Below are 24,708 nucleotides of genomic sequence, written 5' to 3' on the forward strand. Positions count from 1 at the left end.
GATATACCTGCTTTCACAAATATTGCTCTTCTATGGGACTTTGTCACAGGGTCATTTTGAAAAAGACAGGCAGAGGAAGAGGCAGACCATTCCGCAGGGGTGGTAGTGGTCGGGCAGGTGCACCAGGATGAAGCCTAAGTGGGAAGTTGGAGAAGGTGCATGTGATTACATCAAAGGATGCACCAGAGTTGGTTGAGTGGCTCACTCAGCCTTCCGCTTCTGCACCCTCCTCATCCTCTGTATCTGCACCCTCCTCACTCTCTCTGCTGTGTGCACCCCCGAAGACACCACCACCATAGCCCCTCGACTTGAGTCAGAGGAATTATTTTCCCATCCATTCCCAGACCTTACCGATGCGCAGCCATTCTTGTCATCGGATCAGGAAGAGGAGGTAGCAACGGACACCATCCAGCGGTCTGAGGACAATACCCAGATCAGCCCAAGGACGGAGGTCACCGCTGTTGCTGCCTACTCTGAGATCTCTAATGTTAGTGGTGGTGAAGATGACGATGAGGACGTGTTGATGGATGTCACGTGGGTGCCCACAAGAGAGAAAGAGGAGGGGAGTTCAGAGGGAGAGACAGAGCAGCAGATAGGGGGTAGAAGGAGGAGAAGCAGGCAGAGCTCGCAGTGCACAGGAGACAAAAAGAAGACTGCAAATGTATCTGGAGTGAGCCGTCCACCATGCACGGTCACATCTGGTGCTCCTAGGACGCCGGCACATGGCTCCGCAGTGTGGGCTTTTTTTAATGTGTCAACTGCTGACAATAGTGTTGCCATCTGCAGCCTATCAACGCATAAGTCGCAGTAAGTCAAACATTCACCTAGGGACTAGAGATGACCCAAATAGTTAGCCGGCGAATAGCTCCCGGCGAACATCGCTTGTTCGCGCTCGCCGTGGCGGGCGAACATATGCGATGTTCTGTCCGCCCCCTATTCTTCATCATTGAGTATACTTTGACCCTGTACCTCACAGTCAGCAGACACATTCCAGTCAATCAGCAGCAGACCCTCCCTCCCAGACCCTCCCACCTCCTGGACAGCATCCATTTTAGATTCATTCGGAAGCTGCATTCTTAGTGAGAGGAGGGACAGTGTAGCTGCTGCTGATTTAATAGGGAAATCGATAGCTAGGCAAGTGTATTCAGTGTACGCTGCAGTCCTGAAAGACTCTTCTGATATCTGCTATAAGGACAGCACCCCAAAAAGCCCTTTTTAGGGCTAGAACATGAGTCTGCTTTTTTTTTTCCCTGTGTAATCTAATTGCAGTTGCCTGTCTGCCAGCTTGTGTGTCAGGCTCACAGCGTATACTGTGCCCACTTGCCCAGTGCCACCACTCATATCTGGTGTCACAATAGTGTTCATTTAATAAAAATAGAAATTTGACTGTGAAATAATAGCAGTCAGTTGCCTTCCCTTCACATGTGTGCGTTTCAAGGCCTGCCAGGGCACAGTGTCACACCAGTGCCACTCATATCTGGTGTAACAGTAGTGTTCATAAAAAAATAAATAGAAATTTGACTGTGAAATAATAGCAGTCAGTTGCCTGCCCTTCACACGTGTGCGTTTTAGGGCCTGCCAGGGCACAGTGTCACACCAGTGCCACTCATATCTGGTGTAACAGTAGTGTTCATTTAATAAAACTAGAATTTTGACCGTGAAATAATAGCAGTCAGTTGCCTGCCCTTCACACGTGTGCGTTTCAGGGCCTGCCAGGGCACAGTGTCACACCAGTGCCACTCATATCTGGTGTAACAGTAGTGTTCATAAAAAAAAAAAAAAAAGAAATTTGACTGTAATAGATTGAATAGCAGTTAGGGCTCTTTCACACCTGCGTTCTTTTCTTCCGGCATAGAGTTCCGTCGTCGGGGCTCTATGCCGGAAGAATCCTAATGCATTCTGAATGGAGAGAAATCCGTTCAGGATGCATCAGGATGTCTTCAGTTCAGGACCGGAACATTTTTTGGCCGCAGAAAATACCGCAGCATGCTGCGCTTTTTGCTCCGGCCAAAAATCCTGAACACTTGTCGCAAGGTCGAATCCGGAAATAATGCCCATTGAAAGGCATTAATCCGGATCCTTAAGCTAAACGTCGTTTCGGCGCATTGCCGGATCCAACGTTTAGCTTTTTCTGAATGGTTACCATGGCTGCCGGGACGCTAAAGTCCTGGCAGCCATGGTAAAGTGTAGTGGGGAGCAGTATACTTACCGTCCGTGGGGCTCCCGGGGCGCTCCAGAGTGACGTCAGGGCGCTCCACGCGCATGGATGACGTGATCGCATGGCACGTCATCCATGCGCATGGGGCGCTCTGACGCCAACGGAAGCAATTGAATTTGGGCAAGTTGACACATGTGTGTAATCTGATCGTACAACGTTTTGTGCATAAGTACCCAGGCTTACAGGACGTCCTCAAGCAGGCCAGGAAGGTGTGTGGCCATTTCAGGCATTCCTACACGGCCATGGCACTCTTTTCAGACATCCAGCACCGAAACAACATGCCAGTGAGGCGCTTGATTTGCGACAGCCCGACACATTGGAATTCAACACTTCTAATGTTCGACCGCCTGCTCCAACAAGAAAAAGCCGTCAACGAGTATTTATATGACCGGGGTGCTAGGACACTCTCTGCGGAGCTGAGAATTTGTTTGCCACGTTACTGGACGCTCATGCGCAATGCCTGTAGGCTCATGCGTCCTTTTGAGGAGGTGACAAACCTAGTCAGTCGCACTGAAGGCACCATCAGCGACATCATCCCATTTGTTTTCTTCCTGGAGCGTGCCCTGCGAAGAGTGCTGGATCAAGCCGTAGATGAGCGTGAAGAGGAAGAGGTTGTGGTCACCACCACCAGAAACAGCCTTATAGGAGTGTGAGGAAGAGGAGTCAGAGGGGGAATGTGGCTTTGAGAAGGAGGAGGAAGAACAACCACAACAGGCATCCCAGGGTGCTCGCTGTCACCTATCTGGTACCCGTGGTGTTGTACGTGGCTGGGGGGAAGAACATACCTTCAGTGAGATCACTGAGGACGAGGAACGGGACATGAGTAGCTTGGCATCCAACCTTGTGCAAATGGGGTCTTTCATGCTGTCGTGCCTGTTGAGAGACCCTCGTATAAAAAGGCTGAAGGAGAATGACCTGTACTGGGTGTCCACGCTACTAGACCCACGGTATAAGCAGAAAGTTACCGAATTACCGGAAGTCGGAAAGGATGCAGCAGTTCCAAAATAAATTAAAAAGTATGCTTTACACAGCGTATAAGGGTGATGTCACAGCACAACGGGAATCTAACAGGGGAAGAGGTGAAAGTAATCCTCCTCCTACCACGACCACGCCGGCAAGGACAGGACGCTTTACAGACGTGTTGTTGATGGAGGACATGCAGAGCTTTTTAAGTCCTACGCATCGCCACAGCCCTTCGTGGTCCACCCTCAGAGAACGACCGACTACCTCGCCTTAACTGCAGATATCGACACTCTGAGGAACGATGAACCCCTTGACTACTGGGTGTGCAGGCTTGACCTGTGGCCTGAGCTATCCCAATTTGCGATAGAACTTCTGGCCTGCCCCGCCTCAAGTGTCCTGTCAGAAAGGACCTTCAGTGCAGCAGGAGGTATTGTCACTGAGAAGAGAAGTCGCCTAGGTCTAAAAAGTCTAGATTACCTCACCTTTATTAAGATGAATGAGGAATGGATCTCGAAGTGACTGACAGTGGGCGATACATTCGACTAAAAAAGGCCTGGTGATGAGATGATCTGCCTTGGGCTAAAAATGGTCCACACGCTGCTGTATTTTATCTCTGAATGCCAGATGACTTGCGTGACTTATCCGCCACCAACGAGGATTCAAGCCGCAATGTTTTAGGGCACTTTCTGCCTGGGAAACAAACATAAATTTTTCTGGGCGCTGCTACAGCAGCGGCTGCAACAATACCTAATTTTTCAGGCATGTGTACATGCCTAATTTTTCTGGCCTCTGGTGCTGCACTGTGGCTTCAAAAACCAAACAAACAAAAAAGGCACAAACATGTGTCAATTCCCCTTCATGTTCGTTACCTTGTTGTGGTGAAGGGGCTTGCGTATCACAATGAAGCGACCACCTATATGAGTGTGTTGGCAATGGCAATGTTGGCACACCCCAGATGATAAGGTCGTTGCTTCATTGTGAACAGACCAAAAGCGATCGGCTGGATAATTTTGCATAGAAAAAACATTAATTTTCTTTGTGATCATCTAAGGTGATCATTAAAGCCTACTAGGCCAACAATGGTCCCACACTGCAGAATCATTGTTTTCTGGGTCACTTAACTGTCACTGAACTACCTCAGCACGACCGTAGACTTTGAAATAACCCCATCGCCTGCAATCTCCCAAACGTGCGCACGAGCACAGTCATCACTACACCAAGATTGACGCATAGAAAAATAAAATTTATGTCATGAGTGTGTCAACTATTAAATCTTGACAACTCTTTGCGGTTGTCTAAAATCTATTCCATACACGTCCCCTGATAGGGGACGTAACAGGGCTTAAACTGATAAGAATAGTTCTACTTAACACGCCACTCATATCTGGTGGCACATTAGATTGCACGTGCAGTGCCCCAAATTGGAATTAAGAGGACTGACCAAGCATCTTTTTCCATCTCCCGGTTCCTAAAATCGATTCCATATACACGTCCCCTGATAGGGCACGTAACAGGGATTAAACTGATAGGAATAGTTTTACTTAACACGCCTCTCCTATCTGGTGGCACATTAGATTGCATGCGAAGTGCCCCAAATTGGAAGTAGGAGGACCGACCAAGCATCTTTTTCCATCTCCCGGTTTCTAAAATCGATTCCATATACACGTCGCCTGATAGGGGACGTTACAGGGATTAAACTGATAGCAATAGTACTACTTGACACACCACTCCTATCTGGAGGCACAGTATATTGCACGCGCAGTGCCCCAAATTGGAAGGAGAAGGACCAACCAAGCATCTTTTTCCATCTCCCGGTTCCTAAAATCTATTCCATACACGTCCCCTGATAGGGGACGTAACAGGGATTAAACTGATAGGAATAGTAATAACGCAGAGAGAGGCAATGCAGAGAGAGGAGTCTGAAGAAGAGGAGTCAGAGGAGGAAGGTGGCTTTGAGGAGGTGGAAGACCAAACACAGCAGGTGTCCCAGGGGGCTTTTTGTCACCTTTCGGGGACCCTTGGTGTTGTACGTGGCTGCGTGGAGGAAGAGACCTTCAATGACACCAGTGAGGAAAAGGAACGGGACATGGCTAGCTTGGTATCCAACCTCGTGAAAATGGGGAGTTTGCGGCTGTGCAAATGGACTGTTTGCGGTTGTTTGCGGTTGTTTGCGGTGCGTTAAACAGGGAGTTTGGTCTGTCACTGTGAAGCAGGCGTAACCGTTACACTACCTGATCGATACAACATCATACCTGATGTTTTAAAGCACGTTATTCCAAACAATTTAGGAATGTTAGGTGATTTATGCCCTTTATGGGTTAAAACCCGACTCTGCGCCAACTATGTAATTTTCCATGGGAGTTTTGCCATGGATCCCCCTCTGGCATGCCACAGTCCAAGTGTTAGTCCCCTTGAAACAACTTTTCCATCCCTATTGTGGCCAGAAAGAGTCCCTGTGGGTTTTAAAATTCGCCTGCCCATTGAAGTCAATGGCGGTTCGCCCGTTCGCGAACATTTGCGAAAATTCACGTTCGCCGTTCGCGAATGTAAAATGTTATGTTTGCAACATCTCTACTAGGGACGACTGCCTTAAGAAGGCACCTGGCCTCCCATCACCGAGCATAGTGGGAACAACACCGTCACAACCCACAAAGCCACACTCCCGGCGCTCCACGTCCTGCCTTTCCTCCTTCTCCTCTCTCCTCCCATTTGTCCTCCACTCTACCTTGCACCATGCCGTTGTCGCATTCATCTGGCAAAAGGCAGGCTTCTGTTGCCCAAATGTTCGAACGTAAAAAGTTGATGACGCTGGATAACTCTCTTGCCCAACGGCTGGCTTGTCGGAACTGCTATCCCGCCAACTACTGCCATATAAACTGGTGGACTCGGAGGCCTTTAGAAAATGTGGTGCCATTGGCACACCGCAATGGAAGGTCCCCGGAAGGAAATATTTCTCCCATAAGGGCATCCCAGAGCTATACAGCCATATTAAGCTGTAAGTGAATGTATCTCTGGCACACAGTGTCAGTGCCAAGATACATCTGACCACAGACACGTGGTCTAGCAAACACAGGCAGGGAAGGTGCATAACTTTTACAGCCCACTGGGTGAACCTTCTGACGACTGTTAAGCATGCAACCCGTGGCACCTGTGTGGATTTGGTGTTAACGCCATGGATTGCATGCAGGCCTACGTCTTCTTCTCCTCCTTCTACTTCATCCTCAGTCTCCTTCTCGGCTGACTCCTCCTTTTCCACTGTTACCGCTTCATCCGCTGTACCTCCCAAGCTTCCCAGAACGTATTTGACGTGTCAGGTAAGACATTTCCATGCTGTGCTGCGGCTGTTGTGTCCGGTGAATGCCTAATGTTTTTTGGCCTGTACTCCACTAACCTGCAGTAAAATTGTTATCCAATCACCGTCTAATATACCTCCAGTCACATAATCACTTGATCTTTTTGTACGGTGAATGCCTAATTGTTGGGGTTTCGGAGAAATTCAACACCTGTGACGACCACGCGTTATTGAATTTCACCTAATATCATTTGGGGTTTATTCAAGAAGGGGGATTTCGTTAGCCATGTTTTTAATCCAATTTTATATTTTTAGATTTTTTTCTGTATGGTGAATACATAATGTTTGGGGCCTGTACTCCACTGGCCTGCAGTAAAATTGTTATACGGTGACCACCTAATGTACCTCCAGCCACATAATCACTTGTTATTTTCTGTACGGTGAATGCCTAATGTTTGGGGCCTATACTTCACTGGCCTCCAGTAAAATTGATATCCAATGACCATCTAATATACTTCCAGCCACATAATAACTTGATGTTTTCTGTGTGGTGAATGCATAATTGTTGGGGCCTGTACTCCACTGGCCTACAGTAAAATTGTTATCCAATGACCGTCTAATATACCTCCAGCCACATAATCACTTGATCTTTTCTGTACGGTTAAAGCCTAATTGTTGGGGCCTTGGAGGAATTTAACACCTGTAATGACCACGTGTTATCGAATTTCACCTATTATCATTTGGGGTTTATTCAAGAGGGAGGATTTTGTTAGCCATGTTTTTAATGCAATTTTATATTTTTAATTCTTTCAAACATATGTATTTGACATGTATTTGTACTGGTCTACAGTAAAATTGTTATCCAATGACCGTCTAATATACCTCCAGTCACATAATCACTTGATCTTTTCTGTATGGTGAATGCCTAATGTTTGGGGCCTTGGAGGAATTCAACACCTGTGACGACCACGTGTTATCGAATTTCAGCTATTATTATTTGGGGTTTGTTCAAGAGGGGGGATTTTGTTAGCCATGTTTTTAATGCAATTTTATATTTTTAGTTCTTTTAAACATTATGTATTTGACATGTATTTGTACTGGTCTACAGTAAAATTGTTATCCAATGACCGTCTAATATACCTCCAGCCACATAATCACTTGATCTTTTCTGTATGGTAAATGCCTAATGTTTGGGGCCTGTACTCCAGTGGGCTACAGTAAAAATTGTATCCATTGACCGCATAATGTACCACGAGGCACAATATTACTTGCTTTTTTATTTTTTTTTATTCTTTATTTATAAGTTTCAAGAATATGTTAAAACTTGAAATATGTTAAATCACATATAACAGAATGGCAAAGCCGAACCCAGTCTGACAAACAGTCATGAGTAATACAGTGATATTCGGACAATAAAATCTGAATATATGCAGCATATGGTAGCCATGATAGTGACTGAGTAACACAAAAAATAAGGGAGAAGCACAATAAACCACACTCTAAAAGTGGCATATCACATTGTAGTCTCAGCATAGTACTAATAAGACCAAATATGACCGGAAAAAGACAGGACACACCACAAAAGGAAGGGAAGGACAAATACGGTAAAAAAAAAAAAGAGGAAGGTTAGGCGGAGAGGACATCATCAGATAAGTAAGGATTGGTACTCTGTAGAATCCTGAAAGGTAAACCAGGGGGTCCAAGTAGTAACAAAGGCTTTGTGGTTGTTCTTCAAGGACGCTATTAGTTCCTCCATTCTCCGGATCTCTTCTACTTTTTGAATCCACAACTCAGTGGATGGTGGAGTAGGGGATTTCCACTTCACCGGGATGCAAGAGCTAGCTGCAATGACCAGATGGCGCAAACAGGAGCGTCAGAATAAACTCAGTGGTAAATTTGAGTGAAACAATAAGAAAAAACCTGGCGTGTTTGGTATGGGGAAAGAGAGAATGGATGTCAAGGCCCTATGAATTGAGTCCCAAAAATGTATGCGTCTGTCACATTGCCAGAAAATATGAAGAAGTGAACCCTGAGACGTTTTGCAATGCCAGCACAAAGAGGACGCTGTCGGAAACATTCTCTTTAGACGAGTCGGAACATAGTACCATCTTGACAGTTGTTACGCTGAACGCTCCGGGTCCCCTGCTGGCCGCGGAGCGCTCACAGCATATGCCCCCAGGCAGCACTCCAGTGTCTCGGCGTGTGCGTCCTTGCTCTCTAGGGCGCGCGTGTGCCGGGACTCTTAGATTCAAAGGGCCAGTGCACCAGTGATTGGTGCCTGGTCCAAAAGGGATATTAAGGGTTAAGGTTTGTGAGAGGCAGTGCTGACTTAATTAGGCTGCACCTGTGCACTGCCCATTTATACCTTCTCCTCCCACAGCTTCCTGCCGGATCTTTGTGCCTTGTGCCTCAGAGAAAGCGTTCCACAGTGTTTGTTTGCCTTGCCTGTTGCCGAACCCGTTGCTATCGTCTACTCGCCTTAGAACCTTTGCCGCCTGCCCTGACCTCTGCTACGTCCGACTACGCTCTTGCCTTCTCCCTGTGTACCACGCCTTATCAGCTGCCAGAGAGGTCGAGTTGTTACTAGGGGACACGACCTGGTAGTTACCGCCGCAGCAAATCCATCCCACCTTGCGGCGGGCCCTGGTGAAGACCAGTAACTGCTTAGAACCGGTCCTTTAGTACAACCCGCGCCATCGCCTCTCTGGTCCAGAGGATCCACTACCTGTCCTGCCGTTACGTGACAGTAAGATCCGGCCATGGATCCCGCTGATGTTCCCCTGCCAAGCCTAGCGGACCTCACCACTATTGTGGCCCAGCAGGGTCAACAGCTGGCCCAGCTGACCGCCATGTTGCAGCAGCTCCTGCCTTCTCAGCAACAGCCAGCTCCTCCGTCTGCTCCTGCTGCGTCACCTCCGCCTGCAGTTGCCACCGGTTCCAGAATCCGTTTGTCCCTACCAGACAAATATGACGGAGATCCTAAGCAGTGCCGTGGGTTCTTGTCGCAGTGCTCTCTCCACCTCGAGCTTCTGTCCGACCAGTTTCCTTCTGAGCGAGCCAAGGTAGCCTTTATTCTCAGTTTGCTATCCGGGAAGGCCCTGGCCTGGGCTACACCACTATGGGACCGCGCAGATCCTGCCACCGCTTCCGTCCAGAGCTTCTGCCTAGAGTTCCGGAATGTTTTTGAGGAGCCTGCCCGGGTTACCTCCGCAGAGACTGCCTTACTAAATTTGACCCAAGGAGGTTCTTCCGTGGGTGACTATGCCATTCAGTTCCGCACCCTGGCCTCTGAGCTGAACTGGAACAATGAAGCCCTTTGCGCCACCTTCAAGAAGGGACTTAATAGTGAAGTAAAGGACGTTCTGGCTGCACGTGAGCTTCCTTCCACTCTTAGTGACCTCATCTTGCTGGCCACTAGGATAGACAAACGTTTCGCCGAAAGACAAGAGGAACTCCTCCTTGAAAAGAAAAAAGCTCGTCCTAGACGCTTTCCTCGTCTGGCTCCCGTTTTTCTGCGTCCACCTCAACCCGCTACTGGGCTTTCCGCCGTGGAAGCCATGCAGGTGGATCGGTCACGCCTGACTCCGCAAGAACGAAGCCGCCGCAGAAACGAGAACCTGTGTCTGTACTGTGCCAGTACCGAGCACTTCCTTAGAGATTGTCCTCTCCGTCCACCGCGTTCGGGAAACGCTCGCACCTAGTAAACGTGGGAGAGGCGTTGCTAGGTGTGGATTCTTCCTCTCCACGTCTCATCATACCCGTGCAGTTGATCATCTCTTCCAAGTCCTCTTTCTCCGCAGCCGCCTTCTTGGATTCCGGTTCAGCTGGCAACTTCATTCACGCCTCCTTGGTTGATAAGTACCGTATTCCAGTAATCCGTCTACCCAAGCAGTTTTTCATCTCTACTGTTAACGGTGAGAGACTCTCTGCCACCGTACAGTTCCGTACCCAGCCTCTGCAGATGGACATCGGAATATTTCATACCGAGACTATAGAGTTCTTTGTCCTTCCCTTCTGTTCCTCCGAACTCCTCCTGGGTCTGCCGTGGCTTCAACGTCATAGTCCTGTCCTGAATTGGTCCACCGGTGAGATCCTGCGTTGGGGTTCCTCCTGTTCGGACCGCTGTCTCAAGCCTGCTCTGGTCAAACAGAACCCACAAGTTTCTCCGCCTTCTGGGCTGCCCAAGCCATACCATTCCTTCGCGGATGTCTTCTGCAAGAAACAAGCTGAGGTCCTTCCTCCTCACCGATCCTATGATTGCCCGATCGACCTGATACCCGGTTCTACTCCACCTCGGGGCAGAATTTATCCTCTCTCACCTCCTGAGACTCTTGCCATGTCCGACTATATACGTGAGAACCTACAGAGAGGATTCATAAGAAAATCTTCTTCTCCTGCTGGGGCCGGTTTTTTCTTCGTGACAAAAAAAGACGGCTCCCTCCGCCCCTGCATTGACTACAGAGGTCTTAATAAAATTACCATCAAGAGCCGTTACCCTCTGCCTCTAATCTCTGAGCTATTTGATCATCTCCGAGGGGCTAAGATCTTCACAAAATTGGACCTTCGAGGGGCCTATAATCTGATCCGTATCCGGGAAGGAGACGAATGGAAGACCGCCTTTAACACAAGGGATGGCCATTTTGAGTATTTGGTGATGCCCTTCGGCCTCTGCAACGCACCTGCTGTCTTCCAGGAATTCGTCAATGATATTTTCAGGGACTTACTTTACACCTGCGTGGTCGTATACCTGGATGATATCCTGATCTTTTCCTCCAATTTGGATCAACACAGGGTCCATGTGCAACAAGTTCTTACTCGTCTTAGGAGAAATCGCTTGTACGCTAAACTTGAAAAATGTCTTTTTGAACGGACCTCCCTGCCTTTCCTGGGATACATTATCTCAGCCCAAGGACTTCAAATGGACCCATCCAAGCTCTCGGCGGTTCTGGATTGGCCACGCCCCTCTGGTCTCCGAGCCATACAAAGATTTCTGGGCTTTGCGAATTACTACAGGCAATTCATCCCTCACTATTCCACTCTGGTAGCTCCTATCGTGGCCCTCACAAGAAAAGGAGCTAACCCCAAATCCTGGCCTTCCCAAGCCGAGGAAGCCTTCCAGTCCCTGAAATGCGCCTTTGCCTCTTCACCCGTTCTCTCTAGACCAGATTCCACCAAGCCTTTCTCTCTTGAAGTGGATGCCTCCTCGGTGGGAGCCGGAGCTGTCCTCACCCAGAAGTCTTCCCGGGGCAAGACTTCTACTTGTGGCTTCTTTTCTAAAACATTCTCTTCCGCAGAGAGAAATTACTCCATTGGGGACAGGGAACTGCTGGCTATTAAATTGGCACTGGAGGAATGGAGACATTTACTCGAGGGCGCCACACATCCTGTGTACATCTTCACGGACCACAAGAACCTGGCTTATCTCCAGTCTGCTCAGAGATTAAATCTCCGTCAGGCTCGTTGGTCTCTGTTCTTTGCCCGCTTTAATTTTGAGATCCATTTCCGTCCAGCTTGTAAGAACATTAGGGCAGATGCTCTGTCTCGCTCCTCTGATGTGGTGGGTGACGAGTTAACACCTCGATATATTATCCCTCCAGAACGCCTTATAACAGTCGCTCCCGTGGACCTGCACCTTCTTCCTCCTGGCAAATCCTACGTACCCCCACGTCAGCGGCTGCGAATTCTCAAGTGGGGCCACGCCTCCCCTTTTGCCGGTCATCCAGGGGTGCAAAAGTCTCTCCAACTAATCTCCCAAAGGTACTGGTGGCCTTCTCTAGAGAAAGATGTCTCGGACTTCGTCCAGGCTTGTATGATTTGCGCCCGGGATAAATCGCCTCGCCAGAAACCAGCGGGTCTCCTCTTGCCTCTACCCATTCCTGAAGTTCCCTGGTCTCACATCGCCATGGACTTTATTACAGATCTTCCCTCCTCCCATGGCAAGTCCGTTATTTGGGTCGTGGTGGATCGCTTTTCCAAGATGGCTCACTTTGTACCCCTGCCCGGTCTACCCTCTGCACCCATGTTGGCCAAACAATTTTTCCAACACATCTTCCGTCTCCATGGCCTTCCCAAACATATTGTCTCGGATCGTGGGGTACAATTCGTCTCCAAATTCTGGAGGGCTCTATGTGCTCAGCTCGGGATCAAATTGGACTTTTCTTCTTCGTACCATCCTCAGTCTAACGGCAAAGTAGAACGGGTGAACCAAATTTTGGGTGACTATCTGCGTCACTTTGTATCCTCACGCCACGACGACTGGGCTGATCTACTTCCCTGGGCGAAATTCTCCTACAACTACAAACAATCCTCTGCCTCTAACAAGTCTCCTTTCTTTGTCGTTTTTGGCCGTCATCCTCTTCCACCTCTGCCGCAGTCTCCCACTCCTTCTTCTGTACCTGCCGTGGACAGTCTTGTACAGGATTTTTCCTCCATCTGGCGAGAAACCCACGCTGCTCTCCTCAAGGCTTCCGCCCGTATGAAGGTTCAAGCTGACAAGAGACGCAGATCTCCTCCGGAATTTCGCCCGGGTGACAAGGTGTGGCTCTCCTCTAGGTACATCCGATTCAGGGTCCCAAGTTACAAGTTGGGCCCTCGTTTCTTGGGACCCTATAAAATCAAGAGTCGTATCAATCAAGTTTCTTATCAGCTCCATCTTCCTCCCTCCCTCCAAATCCATAACTCCTTCCATGTGTCCCTTCTTAAACCTGCTGTCTTTAACCGTTTTTCTCCCAAGCTTGTTTCTCCCACCCCTGTCGCCGGTACCTCCGATATATTCTCTGTCAAGGAGATCTTGGCGACCAAGATCTCCCGGGGAAAAAGATTTTTTTTGGTCGACTGGGAGGGCTGCGGTCCTGAGGAGAGGTCATGGGAGCCGGAGGAGAACATCCTGGACCGCAGTCTCATCCGCAAGTTCTTCGGTACCAAAAAGAGAGGGAGACCAAAGGGGGGGGTACTGTTACGCTGAGCGCTCCGGGTCCCCTGCTGGCCGCGGAGCGCTCACAGCGTATGCCCCCAGGCAGCACTCCAGTGTCTCGGCGTGTGCGTCCTCACTCTCTAGGGCGCGCGTGCGCCGGGACTCTTAGATTCAAAGGGCCAGTGCACCAGTGATTGGTGCCTGGTCCAAAAGGGATATTAAGGGTTAAGGTTTGTGAGAGGCAGTGCTGACTTAATTAGGCTGCACCTGTGCACTGCCCATTTATACCTTCTCCTCCCACAGCTTCCTGCCGGATCTTTGTGCCTTGTGCCTCAGAGAAAGCGTTCCACAGTGTTTGTTTGCCTTGCCTGTTGCCGAACCCGTTGCTACCGTCTACTCGCCTTAGAACCTTTGCCGCCTGCCCTGACCTCTGCTACGTCCGACTACGCTCTTGCCTTCTCCCTGTGTACCACGCCTTATCAGCTGCCAGAGAGGTCGAGTTGTTACTAGGGGACACGACCTGGTAGCTACCGCCGCAGCAAATCCATCCCGCCTTGCGGCGGGCCCTGGTGAAGACCAGTAACTGCTTAGAACCGGTCCTTTAGTACAACCCGCGCCATCGCCTCTCTGGTCCAGAGGATCCACTACCTGTCCTGCCGTTACGTGACAACAGTATTTTGTAACTGGCCTCTTGATACTTACTGGCAATGGAGGATTTATGAGCTAATTGAAATATTTTGAACCATTGGTCGGAAAAGATATCAATCTGCAGATCTTGAGTCCACTTGTCAGAGTAAGAGGGGGAGAAATCTACATCGGGCATTACCAATGCTTTATATAGTTCCAAGAGAGAGTGGCGGTATACTCCTGAGCCTATACAAATGTTTTCAAAGGAAGTAAGAGCTCTATCAAAGCCCGGGGAAGAGGGAATAGAGGAAAGAAAGCGATGCAATTGCCTAGTTCTCCATGGACTAAAAGTACAGGCTTCAGATTGCCCCAAGAGTTCAGCGTGAGTGAACCAGCGTCCCAAGGTTCTAAAGAAAGGTGCACGACATCTCCCACTTCGTCTCCACTGAACAAACGGGCCTCCCGAACTACTCGCCGGAAAGTCTGGGTGTCCCAGGATTGGGAACATCGGGGACGGTGTAGGGGAGATTGTGGGAATATGTTGGTACTTGCAGAAATGAAGTAGAGTAGGGCCTAGGATAGGGTGTGAGGAGATTGTAGACAGAGTCTTCCTGTCAATCCATGGTATGAGAGCCAACGGGGTTCGGGAAGAGAGTTGTTCAATAGAAATCCATTGTTTAAATGTGTTAAATGGGACGTGTCGGCACCAGTCTACCACCTGCTGAAACATGGAGGCAGCATGATATTTCCTCAAGTAAGTTATCCCTAGACCCCCCCTATCCCTCGGGACATGTAGCAATGATATAGAAATTCTTGGAAGTCTTCCCGCCCATATAAACTTGAAGAGGTCACGGTGAGCAGAATTAAAGAAACTAGCTGGTATGTGGATAGGGAGAGTTTGGAATAAGTATAACAGGCGCGGTAGGACATTCATTTTAAATATGGCACACCTGCCAAACCAAGTATATAGGCCATTGAACCATCTTTTGAGGTCCACCCTAATCCGACTCAAGAGGAGAATGTAGTTTCTAGAGAACACTTCCTTTAGATCTTTGGGAATCATTGTGCCCAAGTATCTAATGGCACCCGTCGTCCATCTGAAAGGTAAGGAGTTCGCCAGTTCCGCCTCGAGGGAGTTTGGTATGGATATATTAAGAGCTTCATATTTTTGTAAGTTAATTTTCAAGTTAGACAAGTTGTGAAACTCCTGAAATTCAGCAATTAGGTTGGGGAAGGTGATCCGAGGTTTGGTAATCATAAACATCAGATCATCTGCATAAGCTGCTATTTCCTGACCCCCAACTACCAAACCAGAGATATCAGGGTTTTGCCTAATTGACCTCAGAAGGGGTTCCAGGGTAAGGATGAAAATTAAGGGTGATAGGGGGCATCCTTGGCGGGTGCCATTCCTAATATCAAAGGGATGCGAGAGCACACCATTAACCTTTGTAGATGCCGAGGGTGAGGAGTAGAGAGAGTGTATCCAGGATAACAAAGGGCCCTCGATGCCCCTATGGCAAAATACTGAGTGTAACCAAGGCCATCCCACTCTGTCAAATGCCTTCTCGGTATCGGTGGACAGGAGACATAGGGAGGAGCGTTATACTTTGGCATGATGTATCAGGTTCAGTACTTTCGTGGTGTTGTCTCTCGCCTCCCTAGAAGGGATAAATTCAACCTGATCTGTATGTATAAGATCTGATAGGAAAGGGGTCAAACGGGTAGCCAAATAACTTTGGAAAATAACTTAATGTCAACATTAAGTAGAGATATAGGGCGGTAACTAGCGCAGGCGGTTGGGTCCTTACCTTCCTTATGGATCACTGTAATGTGAGCGTGAGACATATCCCTGGGCTTACTTTGTTCAGGGCGTTAGTAAGAGGTGTTTGGAGGAGGGGAAGATATCTCTTATAGTATGAGGCTGGAAGACCATCCGGGCCTGGAGCCTTACTAGGCTGGATGGACTTCAGGGCCTCTCCTATCTCCTCAGCCGCAATCTGGCTACTCAAACCTCGGCAGTCTGGGTAGACCTGAACTGGACAGGTATGTACTCATGGCTAAATCTAGGGATGAGCCCAATTGGTTTGACAGCGGGAGATTATAAAGGTCCTGATAAAAGTGGGCGAAAGCCTCCGTTATAGAGTTAGGATTACTCAGGGTGTGGCCCTGTGGAGGAGTAATGTGGGGGAAGTAATTCCTAGCTCTCTGTTCTCGCAATGATCCGGTTAATGGTCTACCACACTTATTACCATACTCCAAGAAATGTCTTCTACCCCTGGAAAGGAGAAATTTCGTACGGGTGTCTAACTTGTCTTTAAGTTTACACCTGGCCAGTAAAAGAGCCGAACGAGCCGATTGCGCATGAGAGCGTTTATGAACCTGCTCCAGCTCTGAAATTTCCTTTAGGATTTGAGAAATTTCCAGTGTCCTCTCCTTCTTACACCGGGCTCCATGTCTTATGAACTCCCCTCTTATCACACATTTGTGGGCAGCCCACACCGTCAGGGGTGAGGTGTTGTTAACCTGGTTTTCCTCAAAATAGCAAGAGAGAGCCAGGCCAATGTCTTGTGAGACTACCAAATCCTGCAGTAACGACTCATTAAGGCGCCACTGCCAAGATCTAGCCGATGGAAGAGGGGATTTCAAGGAGACATGCAGCATGGCGTGGTCAGAGAAAGTGATAGGGTCAATTGAGGAAGAAGCAATGAGTGGAACAGCCAAGTGTCTAAGCAAAAAATAATCCAGTCTGGAGTATACATCTCTAGGGGCCAAGTAAAACATGTAATCTCTATCTTCAGGATTAATTGTTTGCCACACATCCACTAACTGATGAGTATGGAGAAGGCTCCTGATGCGGCGGATATAGGAGTAGGATAGGTGAGAGGATCCTTTAGAAACATCTACAAGAGGGTCCAGTGCAACATTTAGATCTCCGACCAATAGTGTGCCTTACACAAAATCATCTAATTTAGATAGAATCCCAGTCAAGGCTCTCAATTGTTTTGTATTAGGCAGGTATACGTTAGCCAAAGTATACACCTGGCCGCCAAATCTACCTTTGACAAACATAAACCTGCCTGTATCATCCGAACTAGAGTCCAGGAATTCCCATGGGGCAGATCTAGCAATAAGGATACTTACACCCCTTGATTTGGATATGTCGTAGCAGCTGTGGTATGCATCTGGGTATCTGGGAGAACTAAATTTCGGTATAGTGTCTTTGCGGAAGTGGGCAATCTGTACCTTTTTACACCACAAGAGCCGGAGAATGGAGGAACGTTTCTCAGGAGTATTCAATCCATTGGCATTGATTGACGCAAAGGTGATTTCTGACATATTAAACATAGAAACATAGAATGTGTCGGCAGATAAGAACCATTTGGCCCATCTAGTCTGCCCAATATATCTGAATCCTATGAATAGTCCCTGGCCCTATCTTATATGAAGGATAGCCTTATGCCTATCCCATGCATGCTTAAACTCCTTCACTGTATTTGCCGCTACCACTTCTGCAGGAAGGCTATTCCATGCATCCACTACTCTCTCAGTAAAGTAATACTTCCTTATATTACTTTTAAACCTTTGCCCCTCTAATTTAAAACTGTGTCCTCTTGTGGTAGTTTTTCTTCTTTTAAATATGCTCTCCTCCTTTACCGAGTTGATTCCCTTTATGTATTTAAAAGTTTCTATCATATCCCCTCTGTCTCTTCTTTCTTCCAAGCTATACATATTAAGGTCTTTTAACCTTTCCTGGTAAGTTTTATCCTGCAATCCATGGACCAGTTTAGTAGCTCTTCTCTGAACTCTCTCTAGAGTATCTATATCCTTCTGGAGATATGGCCTCCAGTACTGCGCACAATACTCCAGGTGAGGTCTCACCAGTGATCTGTACAGCGGCATAAGCACTTCACTCTTTCTACTGCTTATACCTCTCCCTATACATCCAAGCATTCTGCTGGCATTTCGTGCTGCTTTATTACATTGTCTTCCCACCTTTAAGTCTTCTGAAATAATTACTCCTAAATCCCTTTCCTCAGATACTGAGGTCAGGACTGTGTCAAATATTCTATATTCTGCCCTTGGGTTTTTACGCCCCAGGTGCATTATCTTGCACTTATCCACATTAAATTTCAGTTGCCAGAGTTCTGACCATTCTTCTAGTTTTCCTAAATCCTTTTCCATTTGGCGTTTCCCTCCAGGAACATCAACCCTGTTACATATCTTTGTGTCATCAGCAAAAAGACAAACCTTACCATCGAGGCCTTTTGCAATATCACTTATGAAGATATTAAACAAAATTGGTCCCAGTACAGATCCCTGTGGAATCCCACTGGTAACATGACCTTGTTTTGAATGTTCTCCATTGACTACAACCCTCTGTTGTCTGTCACTCAGCCACTGCCTAATCCACTCAACAATATGGGAGTCCATGCTCAATGACTGCAGTTTATTGATAAGTCTTCTATGTGGGACAGTGTCAAAAGCCTTACTAAAATCTAGATATGCGATGTCTACTGCACCTCCACCGTCTATTATTTTAGTCACCCAGTCAAAAAAATCTATAAGATTTGTTTGACATGATCTCCCTGAAGTAAACCCATGCTGTTTTTCATCTTGCAATCCATGGGATTTTAGATGTTCCACAATCCTATCCTTTAATAGGGTTTCCATTAATTTGCCTACTATTGATTTCAGACTCACTGGTCTATAGTTGCTCGATTCCTCCTTACTACCTTTCTTGTGAATGGGCACGACATTTGCCAATTTCCAATCTTCCGGGACGACTCCTGTTACTAATGATTGGTTAAATAAATATGTTAACGGTTTTGCCAGCTCACCACTAAGCTCTTTTAATAATTTTGGGTGTATCTCATCAGGCCCCTGTGACTTATTTGTCTTCACTTTAGACAGCAAACTTAGAACATCTTCCTCTGTAAAGACACATGCATCAAACGATTTAATAGTCATCCTTTCTAGTGGAGGTCCTTCTCCTTCTTTTTCTTTTGTAAAAACTGAACAGAAGTATTCATTAAGGCCGACTGCCGACTAGCCCTTTATTCTCTTCTACATACCTTCCGTCCTTTATTTTTAATTTAGTTATTCCTTGTTTTAATTTCCTTTTTTCATTTATATATCTGAAGAATGTCTTATCCCCTTTTTTCATAGACTGAGCTAGTTTTTCTTCTGCCTGAGCTTTAGAAGTTCTTATAACTTGCTTGGCCTCTTTCTGCCTAATCTTGTAGATTTCCTTATCTTCATTGCTCTGGGTTTTTTATAATTACAAAATGCTAGCTTTTTATTTTTAATGATTTGGGCCACTTCTGCTGAGTACCACAGTGGTCTCTTCCTTTTTTTGCTTTTACTGACAAGTCTAATGCAATTTTCTGTTGCCTTCAATAATGCACCTTTTAAGTAGTCCCATTTCTCCTGGACTCCATGTAATCCGTTCCAGTCTGATAAGGACTCATTTATGACTAATTTCATTTTTGAAAAGTCTGTTTTTCTAAAATCTAAAACTTTTGTTTTTGTGTGGTGGGACTTTTTCACAGTTCTTATATTAAACCACACTGACTGGTGATCACTAGATCCCAAGGTTTCGCCGACAATGACATCATATACCGAATCCCCATTTGTGAATATCAAATCCAAAATGGCCTCCCTCCGGGTTGGCTCCTCAACCATTTGTTGTAGGGATAACCCCAGTAGGGAATTTAGAATATCTGTACTCCTGGTAGAACTTGCTATTTTGGTTTTCCAGTTTATATCTGGAAGATTGAAATCTCCCATAATTATAACTTCTCCTTTCATTGTCATTTTAGCTATTTATTCAACTAGTAGATCATCTAGTTCTTTAACTTGATAAGGTGGTCTATATATCACACCTACACGAGTTACTGCATGATTAGCAAACTGCAATGTAACCCAAACTGACTCTATGTTGGCCTCACCAACTTGTATTAGGTTAGATTTAATGCTATCTTTCACATACAGGGCCACTCCTCCTCCTTTCTTGCCTTCTCTGTCTCTTCTGTATAAAGAGTACCCTGGTATGGTTATGTCCCAGTCATTTCTTTCATTAAACCATGTCTCCGTAACAGCCACTAAATCTACATTCTCAGATGCCATTATTGACCCAAGTTCATTGATTTTTTTTACCTAAACTGCGAGCATTTGTAGAGAGGACTCGGAGCTTATTTCTTACCCTCTGTGCCTCTGACCTGTTCTGGCATTGTTTCGGGGGGCAATTGGACTTTTTTATTTTCACTCTTTTGCCCCCCCTTCCTAGTTTAAATACTCTTTCGCAAATTCTTGGAGTTCTTCACAAAAAAATCAAAAATCAAAACTGGCTAATCCAGCTCAGATAGAACCAATAGAAACAAAACAGTGGAAAGTGGAATCCACTATGCGACTCTTGGTAAGCCCAAATCGAGCAAGCCAAGACTCACGGTCCTAGTAGGGGTTAAGCAGAGCAGACTATGAAGCTACCCTTTCCCCTGGCCTAGAAAATTGACAGCAATATAATGGTATCGGGAGGAGACACAAAGAACAGAGGAAAACTGCAATAAGCTGCTACCAATGATCCAGCCCAATTGCTAGGAGGGCTAAAACTACACCCTGTCCTCCATGTCTGCTCCCCATCTAGGTCAATATCAAGTACTGTGGAACATATAATAAGGGTGTGTCTCAACCCCTAGAAACAGGAACAATTAGTAGAGAAAACAGTCCCCTATCCTGGAGAATGTGGAACCTGAGGTCAGACTCGTTGGAGACCATTATTCAGGCGTGGTGGTGGACCAGTCGTTAGGGTTGAGAAAACTGGAACATCAAGCCAGTCCGGTAGAGAGATGGGCGGACTGTCCAGAAACTGGCTAAGCTCACCCGCCTGGTCTGGGGAGTGTAAAGCAAATGTGGATCCATTTTTCTGGATTATCAGGTGAAACGGGTGGCCCCAATGGTAAGTAGCTCCAGAGTTGGTAACAATTTGCAGAAGAGGTTTGAGAGTGCGCCTCATGAGCAGAGTTCTCCTAGAAACGTCCGGTAAGATTTGGATCTGTGATCCGCAGAAGGATACTGGCCCTTGTCTCCAGGCTCTTTGTAAAAGTTCCTCCTTTTCCCTGAAAAAGTGTACCCTGCATAGCACATCACGCGGAGCAGAATTTTCCAAACACCTGGGGCCCAGGACCCTGTGTACTCTGTCCAGCTCTATTTCAGACTCCTCAGGTCTGTCCAAGAGAGAGTTGAAGACAGCGGTCACAGCTTTCCTTAATCCCGTGGCTTTGACTTCCTCAGGGATCTTGCGGATCTTGATATTATTTTGTCGGCCCCTATTGCGGATCTTGATATTATTTTGTCGGCCCCTAATTGTAACAGTAGGTGTCTGTTTAGTACCTGCTGCGAGGCGATGGTCGATTCCACAGTAGTAAGGCAGGCATCTAGCTCAGCTAAGATTTGATTCTGTGTGGTCACTCTGGTAGAAATAACTGTTAGGTCAGCTTTGACCTCAGCTATGGACTTATCATGTCTGGCCTCGACCCTCTGTATAATCACCTCTAGGTCTGACTTAGTTGGGAGCATACTAAGGAGAGACCACATGTCCTTCAGCTTAGGACGTTTAGCTCTTCTACCATGAGAGGAAGAGGCAGATGATGATGCTTCAGATGAATCGGAAGCGGCCGAGGGATGGAAAATGGCAGGAGTAGAGGGGAGATCCATAGACAGAGTCTGTAATGGCTGTACATCCCTCACTGCGGCCTGTGCGCCGTTTTGGGCTTGCTGAGTAGGTGCGTGTGGTTGGGACACCAATGAGGGTTTGCATCTGCCGGGCTGTGGGGCGAGGGGCTCAGAGCGGCAGGGCAGCTGAGATAAAGCCGGCAAACTGTCTAGTTTGGCCTAGGCGCAGCGGTACTATGCGTCTCACTCACCGGGGTAAACTTGGGAGTGTCGCCGGAGTCCATGGGCCCAGGAGCGGACGCAGAAGATTGCAGATGCGGGTCGCCGCAGGCTGGAGTGAGAGGCATCGGGGTCGGTTGCTGTGAAGTCAGCTTAGGAAAGTCCTGTGAACCATCCGGTAAGGCAGGAGTGAGGGTAGCAGCTATCTCTTGCGGACCCTCAGCCGCCATCTTGGACCATGAGGCTGCCTGGACATAAGACTTTTTGACCGATAAGTATGCATGACCTGTGTTAGCTGCTGACACTTCAGGCCAGTCTGAAGATAGGGAGAGTGGCTATGGGGAGACTGCTTGTGCCTAAATGGGGCAGCCGATCACTTGGTTTGCCGAGGCAGCCTGCAGCGCCGCGTCATTCTCCATCGGCGCCATCTTTGGAGGTTCCGGCCCAGGAGCCGGCGTGGCCGAGAAATACCTCGCGATGTGGGGTTCTGAGGCCATAAAAGTGGACCTGCGGCGGCCCGAACGTCTGACCATTCTGTTCTGGTCGGTATCATTCAAATTGCTGCTTTTAAAAGCATATAAAAGGGTCTGGGGTCCAGGAGCTCTGAAATGTGCGTCTTCACAGCTGCATGCTCAGGCCACGCCCCTATTACTTGCTTTTTTATGTCAGGTGAATGCCACATTTTTAGGGCCCGTAATTTCCCTTTAAGACGCATAAAAATGGCCCATGATTAAAATACGATTTTTTTTGTGGGAATTTTTGTCATTGATCTTCCTCTAGTATGTCACTGTCCATGTTGTGGGACTATTTGTGCACTTCTAGTAAGCATTTGGTGGCTGCAAATATAACCTAAAGGTTTTCCAGGTTCGCTTGCAGTTAAAGTGAATGGGGCCCGCCGTGAACTTCCGGTTCGCGAACATTTGATCACGTTCGTGCGAACATTTTCTCCTAAAACTCCAGACATAGTAGCATCTGGTAACCTGTAATGGTTTTAGATTTGCTTGGAACATAGCCACTTGGTCTAGAGCTATTAGTTTTACATATACTCGGCTTTAGTACATAACCACTTGGATTAGAACCATTAGTTTTAATTGTACCCAGAGGAAATCAATATTGAGCAATAAAGAATTAGACCTGCTTGGAACGTACCAGACGCACTCAGAGGCAGTACATAAGGCTAACCAATAAAGTGCTTGCTATCTGTTGATCTGAAAAGTGCAAATATGATCCATACAATAGTGCAGGGGTGGCCAAACTTACAGATACAAAGAGCCAGAAAAAAAACAAACTTATGACTGCCAGAAGCTATACATTTACACAAATATGCGTGCACACGACAGTATTACTGCAATTGAGTTTTCAAACATTTAAAACCACCTTTCCTAATCCTACCTGTAATGTAGACAGCTTTATTGAGACTTCTGGAAATCTTTGTTTTTCACAATGTGTTTCAAATCTGGCTTGTATTCAGTCCGCCTCATGCTCAGATGACCGCCCCATGCTCAAATTACCCTCTTACCCCCATTCTGAGATCATGTGTGTGGAGGTGATTTGATATAGCCGAGATGTGAGCATGGGGTGTATGAGTTTAGGTGTCTTATGTGGGCACTGGTGAGCTTATTTTGTGGGTCTGATGAGGATTTAGGGGTTTTATCTGAGCTGGCACCCCACCCAATACTTGCAAAAAAAATTGTCCCCCCTCACAGTAGTATTGCCCTTATTGTACAACCTTCACAGAAGTTTTGTACAGATGTGTGCCCCCTCACAGTAATTATTCCCACATTGTGCCCTCTCATAGTAGTTATGCCCTCTGTGCCCCTTTCACAGTTGTAATGCCCTCTTTGTGCCCCCTTCACAGTAATAATCCCCATTGTGCCCCCTTCACAGTAATAATGGCCATTGTGCCCCCTTAATAGTTGTAATGCCCACTGTGCTAGTAATACCCTCTGTGCCCCCTCCATAGTAGAAATCCTCTTTGTGCCCCCTTCACAGTAATAATGCCCACGGTGCCCCTTAACAGTAATAATTCCCTCTGTGCCTCTTCACAGTAATAATGCCCTCTGGCTCTGTGCCCCCTCCATAGTAGAAATGCCAATTGTGCCCCCTTCACATTAGTAATGCCCTCTGTGCCCCCTCCATAGTATTAATAAAGACCTCTGTGCCACTCCGTAGTAATAAAACTCTTTGTGACCCCTCCATATTTTATTTTATTTATTTATTTATTTTCTTTTTCACGTTTATTTAGCACAAATAACCACAGAGATAATTATTCATTCTCTTCGCTGCGCAGTCTGGCGTTGGGGTTTGTGACCTTGATGGCGAGCTGTGCCGCTCTCTCCACAATGGTCTTTCGGTTCTTTGAGGAGACATTGTGGGCGATTTCTGCACAGAAGGACTTGTTGCTCATCATCAGAACCTCTAGCTCCTTGACATTGTGGACCAGGAATTTGCGGAACCCGGTGGGCAGCATGTGTTTGGTCTTCTTGTTGCTACCATAACCAATGTTGGGCATCAGGATCTGCCCCTTGAATTTCCTGCGGGCTCTGTTGTCAATACCTCTGGGTTTACGCCAGTTACGCTTAATCTTTACATAACGGTCTGACTGGTGGCGGATGAACTTCTTTGTCCGCTTCTTGACGATCTTGGGCTTTTTGAGGGGCCGGAGAGCCACCATGATATCGGTTGGGAGCGTCCGCCTTCTCTGCAGACAGCCCGAGGAAGAGAGAGAGCAAGAGGCGCTGGGCGAGGTAAAGAAGACGTGACCCCTCCATATTAATAAAGCCCTCTGTGCCCCTCCATAGTAAT

General features: G+C 47.2%; 1 protein-coding gene across 1 annotated transcript; it reads right to left on the reverse strand.

Annotated features, from left to right (window-relative positions):
• Positions 1 to 24,125: 24,125 nt before the first annotated feature.
• LOC122935682 (60S ribosomal protein L32) lies at positions 24,126 to 24,642 on the reverse strand. Its single transcript, XM_044291507.1, has one exon. The coding sequence runs from the start codon at positions 24,575 to 24,577 to the stop codon at positions 24,170 to 24,172; it is 408 nt and encodes a 135-aa protein (XP_044147442.1). The 5' UTR covers positions 24,578 to 24,642; the 3' UTR covers positions 24,126 to 24,169.
• Positions 24,643 to 24,708: the final 66 nt, after the last annotated feature.

Source organism: Bufo gargarizans, chromosome 4 (genome assembly GCF_014858855.1).
Source record: "Bufo gargarizans isolate SCDJY-AF-19 chromosome 4, ASM1485885v1, whole genome shotgun sequence".
NCBI classification, from domain to species: domain Eukaryota; kingdom Metazoa; phylum Chordata; class Amphibia; order Anura; family Bufonidae; genus Bufo; species Bufo gargarizans.